The 8,129-nt window shown below is 41.2% G+C and overlaps 1 protein-coding gene across 1 annotated transcript; it reads right to left on the reverse strand.

Annotated features, from left to right (window-relative positions):
• Window positions 1-618: 618 nt before the first annotated feature.
• On the reverse strand, window positions 619-1,578 carry LOC125861453 (uncharacterized). The gene has a single exon (XM_049541348.1). It carries the CDS (start codon window positions 1,576-1,578, stop codon window positions 619-621), a length of 960 nt encoding a protein of 319 aa, XP_049397305.1.
• Between the last annotated feature and the right edge of the window lie 6,551 nt (window positions 1,579-8,129).

Genomic DNA, 8,129 nt, shown 5'->3' on the forward strand with positions numbered 1-8,129 from the left:
TCCCCATTAGTCATATCCGGGGGAACCACTGGAACCACATTCTCTTGCCCACCTAAATGAGCTTAGCCAACCTGCAATCCTTGGGGAGGAACTTCCTTTTCCATAGCATATCATGCTCAACTAGGCATCTCATGGAGCAATTTAACATGTTAATCATGAGGGACAAAGTCATGAAAACTAATTTATTTATTTAAACAAGAATTCAACTAAAATATGCACATCATAAGGACAATATGGAAACTCAATTCACATAAGACTCCAACACGCAGCATGCTACTAAGAACTCTTTGTTTCAAGCTTGAATTAGAATAGAAGGAAAAGATAAGGATATCAACAACCTTACTACTCAACTCATCATCCCCCACTTAGGGTAAACCCATCTAAGGTTATCATCAAAACAACAAAGAAAATTGACTTACCTTCATTTGTTCCCTTATCTTTGTTAGCTTGAAGCATATAGAAACGGTTCCTCTTAGGAGCATTTGGATCCAGGCCATCATGATCAACTTGATCGGTCTCTTACCCTTTTGTCTCAGGTATAGGGCAATCTCTCATCCTATGACCCTTACTCCCACATCCAAAGCATCCATCCGTGCCGACAACACACTTGCCCAAATGTTACTTTCCCCAAGTAGCACACCTAGTCCTCTCAAAAGTAGAACCACCTCCATTCCCTCTTTTAGGTTTATGGTTAGACACCCTATCATTGTTGACCATTGAAGAATCTTGTTTATAGAACCTCTTCATAGACCTAGATTGGTTTTGTTCATCCGGCCTAGCCCTCTTCATATCTCTATTCATCTTTCTAAGTTTCGTCTCCTCAAGTTGATGAGCATAAACCATAAGACTAAAGATATCCATATCATGATGGAGCATGGCCGTACGACACTCTTCTTTCACCAAACCGGAAATCCCCATCACACACTTATTCATTCTAGCCCTAGAATTTTCTACCAAGGTAGGAGAATACTTAGAGTGTTCAGTAAACTTGAGAGAGTATTCCTTCACACTTATATTCTCTTGACGTAGGTTCATGAACTCAACCAACTTTTTCTCCCTCAACTCTAAGGGGAAAAACCTATCAAGGAAGGTCGTCTTAAACACTCCCCAACCCATTGGGTCAGACACTATGGGTCTCTCATCCCTCCATTTCTCAAACCACACTTGAGCTACATCCTTGAGTTGGTAGGAAATCAACTCCGCCTTCTTCATAGGAGTCACTCCCATGGCATCCACAATCTTAAAAACCTCTTCAATAAAGTTTTGTGGGTCCTCATCTACCTTAGAACCCAAGAAGGTACAATGATTCATCCTTGTGAAATCCCTTAACCTTGAGGCCACGATACTCTCAATATCAATCACCCTAGGAATAACATCTCTATTTGCTTGAGTAGTCATGGCAAGTGCTAGGGAGAGAAAATCCTCACTAATCTCCCCATTAGTCATATTCGGGGGAACCACCGAAACCTCATTCTCTTGCACACCTAAAGGAGATTGACCACCTTGCACTCCTTGGGGAGGAACTCCCCCATCATCTATCTCCTCTTCCGCTATCCTCCGGTTAGCCCTCGTATTCATTTCATGTAAACACAACAAACAAATTAGGAAAAGGACAGTTATAGACCAAACTCTAAGGCACGACCTCCTGAATAATGAAAGAAATTTTAACTTCTATCGTCCTATAGCCTCTCGCTCCTAGATGTGTCCCGAATCACACTGATGAACAAGACTCTACTAGATGTGGCTTTCGAGACTTTGAACCTACAAGCAATCTTTAAACCTTATTGCTCTGATACCAAGTTTGTAACGACCCGGGAGCACCCCCTAGCCGTTACATGCGTATTCAACCTCTCGGAGGTCTTATACAAGCCTTAGCATTCATTCATCGCATAGATCATAAAAATCACTAAGAATTTAAGACTTTTATTCAATAAAACTGTAAGACTTCAAGAGTCATCAACATTTGAAAACACCAATACGCAAGCGGAACTACTAAGTCTCGTTTGCCAATATTAGACAAGAACTTAAGACGTACTAAGGGACACGACCATTTACACACGAAATGAAACTTAAGTGTCTATTCCAATGAGTAAGAAACTTCTAAACATAGTCCACGAATCTTGAGGACATACCCAAGACTTGTAAGAGTGAAGTAATCCAAGCAACTCCAAAGCAGAATCTCCTCCTAGTTACCACAACCTACACTTGTAGTAAAATAGAAGAAAGGGGTTAGTAAATCACACGTACTAATTATGAGGATATGCAAGACATGCTAAAAAGGACATTTGTTCGGAAGTTATGCTTTCATGCCATTTTAATAAAATCTCACGAACATCAACATAATATGCACTTACAAGTCACAACCAAAAATACAAAGTCATATGCTTCACAATACCTCATAAACATACATAACCCATTTACCTTTACCTTCTTGCCTTAGACCTCCACCTTAAGTAACCCTTAAGCAATACCTTAGTGCAATGTATGGGCAACGTCCCATACCATCACCCACACTAAGGCACCACCTTAAGGTCACACAAAGTGCACTTACCATGCGTACCTCAACCTTCACCAATTGATCACATAAGACATATAAGCTCATAAGCCAACAAGTCACTTCATAAACCTAGAACACTGATCAAATGTCATCCCAAGACTCACATAAGTAAGACATGGTGAGGTAGCCTATACTACCTCTCCGTACCACACCCAAGTGATTCTTATGGGTACCCAAGACAAGCACCATTCACATCTCAACATAAATCATTCTTTCAACTAAATGCACTTAGACAACTTCATTCACTAATGGCATAAGATTATCACATACATTCAATTCAACATAAGAACTTACATTCAAGGTAGCATGCTCAAAGACCAACACTTTGATTAATTAGCCCAAAGAGATTCATTCATTCATTATCTTTACTAGGACACACCAAGATCTCCTTTAAATGTCTTCTCGTGCAATGTCTAGATGGTTTCCCATTCCACCACCTATCCTAAGTGGTAGATCCTTAAGAGACCCTAGTTCATTCATTCATTAATGTGCGGGAAAAGCCTTAACCGACATAGACCATGGAGCTTGACATAGAATCCCGGTAGTACCCTTACTGAATGACGGATCCCAACTTGCCTAAGGTAGGGTCATTCTTTTAGCCTTCATGTGGTAGAGACTACTTGCTAGTCCGATTTGGGCACATAGTTAAGCGATAGAAGGATTGTTTCTAAGTACCCACATCTCAACTAACGAAGGGGCACCCATCTTAAGGGTTGCTACTAAACACTCACATCTCAACTAACGAAGGAGTATCCACCCATCTTCATATCGTCTCGGTGCTAGGCATTATTACCCTACGGAGTAGGACATTCATTTCATTCATTTAGGGATAAGGAGTGCTACTAAATAGTCACATCTCAACTCATGAAGGAGCACCCTTCCTAGCCCAACATTTATTCATTTAGGGATAAGGATTGCTACAGAGTATTCTTATCTCAACTCACGAAGGAATACCCATCCTAACCCTCATTCATTCGGTAAGGAAGTTCTTGGATTCAAAGATGAGAAAAACTTTCATCTAGGAACCCCGTTCATTTAAAGGAGTATTTTATTAGACTATCCTTATAATAGACCCAACTTTCATTTATTAGCATTACCGCCCATTCTTTTCATTCATTCTTACATTCTTTCATTCATTCTTCACTAGGTGTGAGAGTAGGTAAACATAGTCTACCCTAACCTCACATTCATTATAAGTCATTCAAAGAAGACGACAACCAAGTGTAATACATAAAGTCTCTTACACAAGGTCACCTTTCATGCTCTTAGACCATACACAAATTCACATCATATCACATTACCTTCACATAATCACATTTCCTCAAGACAACAATCATCCAACTTTGCCTACAAGGCCATGGTCACAACATGCTTATAAAGTAAACACCTTCCCACTTTCGAAGGGATCAAACCTCATAGTTCTAACATCTACAACACATATATATATTACTAGAATCAAATAATCTATTAAAAACTTCATTATCATCATAAACCTTAGGTCCCAATTGCCCATTCAAGGACAACATCCAATATAACACAATTGACCATCAATTCCTCTTAATCCAATATAGAACAATACATAAATAAATAGCCCATACCAATCTATATATTAATATCACATTATTAGCTCATAATCAATAAACCTACTTTAGACCCAAAATTAGGGTTTCAAGATATGCAAGGGCTCATGGAGTTTTTGACCTTAAAACCATCAATATTAACATAAAACATCATTCAAAATACTTTCAGGCAAGAACCCAAGCATAGAATTGTAATTGAGGTTTTTTAGTGTTTTTGAAAAACATTGAAATATGTTTGATTTGGCTCTTTGATTGAAAGGAGAATCGAAGATAAAATCCCCATACCTTTATGATTAATTTCCTAGGAATTTGAAGGAGAAATCAGTAAAAACCAATCCCCTAGCTTGAAGCGTCAAGGATGTTTTCCATGTAGTTCTAGAGAGAGTTTATTTAAGAAGGAAGGTTCAATTTAGATAATGAGGTCTAATTCTAGGTCTTGGGGTTTCATCCACACGAAATACCCTAAAATAGGTAGAATAACCAATTATTATAATTCCCCAAAGTGACCAAATCACCCCTCACTTAGTCGGACCTTTTAAAACAAGTCAAACTACAGTTTTATTTTCGCAGATTTCGTCGGGAAACATGTCCGCGACGCGGAGGTTTTCCCACAAGTTTCAAGATATTAAATTTTGAGATAGAGGAGTCCGCGATACATCCGCGACGCGGACCAAGATTTTTGGCCCTTGGTGGAGCTAGTCCACGACGAGGAGATGCTCCCTCCAATTGTATTTTCAAGCTGCCTTGGCAGCTTGTTTAGCCAAGGGTTGGGGTTCTCCTCGGGGATCCTTAGGGTAGTCCTTGGGAGTCATACCCAAATGGTTTGACCCTAAAAACATTTATTTAGACACTAGGGTCACCTCCACTGATTTTAGACTCCAAACAACACATAGAAACATGAACAACACACTAGAACACACCAACACCTAAAAGATGAGTTTTCAAACGTCTTGAACGTCTCTTTGACGTATGACTTCAAACTCACCTAAACCGACTTATAAACACATTTTCAAAAATTTATACAAGTTTATCAACTACTAACACGCATGTGAAGCTCTAATTATCCTATTTCATTTTGAGGGGCGTTACAAAGTTTTAGCTTGAGTCAAGAGGTCAAACCGGTTCCTTATCTTGTCATATTGAGATCCAACACATTCAACTCATCAAGCCTATAGATTTAGCACATTTCAAAAAATTTGGACGAGTATCAATTTCATTCTCTTTATGCAATCGTGCTTTCATTCTTCTACTTACTTCTATAGATACAATCCTAAGAATGCCGGTTCATTATAAAGTAAATAGTCCCTTCGGGGAAAAGAACACATGCAAGAAAACCCCAAAGAAGGATTATGAGTTGGGTTACTCAGACTTCACCCTATCACTCACAATCCATTCACCCCTCCCCTAACAAAATAAGGTGCAATTGTCCTCAATGCACAAAATAAAAAATAAAGAATAGGGTGAAGGAAACCTGTGGTGCAAATGCGTCGAAGACCACTCAAGAAGCGGGTGGGTCCGACTTCCCGAAACCCACTAGATCATCTCTCAAAACACCATCAGTAGCGCCATCAGCAGTAGTCAGAGCATCCTCAATAGTAATCACTATGCCGGATAGGACAACATCCACCTCACGGGCTTACTACTATCTCCGCTCCTAATCAAGTATAGATGTCATTTGGGCCACTTCAAGCTGCTGGCGCTCCTTCTTTTTCAATCTCCGAGCCTCCTCAGCATCAAAAGTGTGGTCATAGCGGTTGCACTTCCCAGCAGCATGGGAAAATCTGTTGGTGGCATAACATGACCAAATAAGGCAGTCATCACCACATCATCCTCCTCCGCTGTAGGGGTAGCCTCTGGTGCAGTCTTTTTAGGGGCTAGGAGGTCATTAACACAAGCCCGAAGGCTTGCCAGCTCCATATGCAAGGTGGTCAGATCGATGGTTTGGGCAGGCCTCTCTAGGACTCGTAACTCAAAAGCATTCAGGTGCTTATGAATGGCCTGGATCTTCAGATCCATCATCTGCACCATCCCCGCCTCAAACTCCTCAATCGAACGGTGCATCTATGTCCTCATGTGCTGCAGCAAAGTGGCCATCTGTGTCTCTAGCTCTTGGACTTAGGCTAGAGGAACTGCAATGGACCCTGAAGCGGGGGTCGCTCTCGAGGAGCTCGGGGCCTGACTAGTGGCCGAAGAAGGCGGAGCCTGAGCATCTGCTTTAGGGGCTGTAAGAGTAGTGTCATCAGCTTGCATTTTCCCCATATCCGCAACGAGATCAACCTCCAAAGGTGGTACATCAACCTGTGGGTCCCTCCGTGGTGCAACAAGGTTAGCATCATCCCAAATGAGGCCAATTTCTAATGTCTTGGTTGCCTCAAGAAACGTGGCACAATGCCAAATAGGAACTGAAGCCTCCTTGTAGAGATAGAATATCAGACAAGGAAAGGGTAGGGTGGTGGTGGTGTTGAAGGCCCTCTTCTGGATCTCTCTTATCAGGAAGCGGGTAAAATCAATCTCCAAACCCGCCATAATGGTTGCTATCATCACGGCCCGGTCCCATGTAACAACATTGTCGCCATAGTAGGGGACAGTCGATTTCAAACCAATAACTAGAACAACTTCGCAGCGAAGCTTAGAGTATTCTTAGATTCCAAACCAATAACCATCCCCGGCAATATAATGTGTCATCCACCTAAAAATGTCTCTCTCTGCTCGGCATCCTTATGAAATGCCCCACTCTAAACGATGCCCATTATGTAGTCATACTCAGCTATACTAATTGGCAGATTGTGGGTTGGACCATAGATGAACCGACAGATAGTGGTTTCAGATATTTCCACGAGGAAGTTCCACACCAAGGTCATATGGAGTTGGGGCTGAGCTACGGGCTAGGCCCGTTTAGAGATGGAATTTCAGACAGTTGAAACATATGAGGCATAGAACTCTCGTGCCATCTCCTCGTTGTAGTTCCCGGAGCTCCGTGCCATCCTGTCGCATATGTGCCTCATGAAGAGCTCCTCAATAACTGGTGCAGTGTGGAGGCTGCCGGTAAGGACTCTGCGCTTCTTAGTAACAGTCATATCCATCCTCCGGTTTTCATTCAACAAAGTCCCATCTTCATATAACTGGTACTGTACCACAACACACCATTTGTTCGGCTCATCGGGACTTGGGGAAAGCTTAACTCTGGTAGGTACTGGGATGTCGCATGAACTATTGGAATCAGAGGAAGAAGTGTTGTCAGTGGGTGGGGTTCATTGGTCATTTCTATTCCAGGCAGACCCTTCAACTTTTGTTCCATCCATAATTTAATGCATCAATCCATCAAACTAAGCCTACACATACATTTAAACATATATTTTGGAAGTTCATCATCCTTATGGTTGGGATCATTCAATTTCATTCACATTCAGACAAAAACTATTGAACAACCCTAAGTCAAAACTCCCAATTAGGCCTATTAATTTTTTTAGTTGATATTAATTAAATACACACTCACATACCATCATTCCAAGGGTGTTTCTAAACTACAATTCAACATGTTAACAAAGGAAGATTACAACCCAAGGTCAAGTTCAACTTCGTGATTTGGAATGATAAACAATGACAAGTTCAAAGTCATTTTGAAATTGTTTACCTTACAAGAAAATCGAAATTGGTTAGTGCGTTAGTGCAATGAAATCCTTGTACCTTCGCTAGCCTTCGACACCGAACCTGGACTTTGAAAGTGTTGGGGAAGAAAATGGAAGTGTCGGAATTATTTGGGAGAGAGGAGGGGAGGTATGGGATTTAATGTAGATCAGTTTGGGGAGTGATGAGGGATATTTAATGGATGATTATGGGTATTTGGAGGGTTAAAAATGGTTTGGGGGGAGGGGATATGAAAGTGGGGGATGCTTTAAAAATGAAAGGTGTTATAAAAAAAGGGTCTGGGTTGGGTCAGGCAGATACCCTGGTTTGGACCCACGAGACCCCATCGACGATCCGTGGGTCGA

Source organism: Solanum stenotomum, chromosome 4 (assembly GCF_019186545.1).
Source record: "Solanum stenotomum isolate F172 chromosome 4, ASM1918654v1, whole genome shotgun sequence".
NCBI lineage: Eukaryota > Viridiplantae > Streptophyta > Magnoliopsida > Solanales > Solanaceae > Solanum > Solanum stenotomum.

Bases quoted from the DNA above. Each gene is read 5' to 3' on its own strand.
- LOC125861453 (XM_049541348.1), bottom strand. From the start codon at position 1,578: ATGAATACGAGGGCTAACCGGAGGATAGCGGAAGAGGAGATAGATGAT.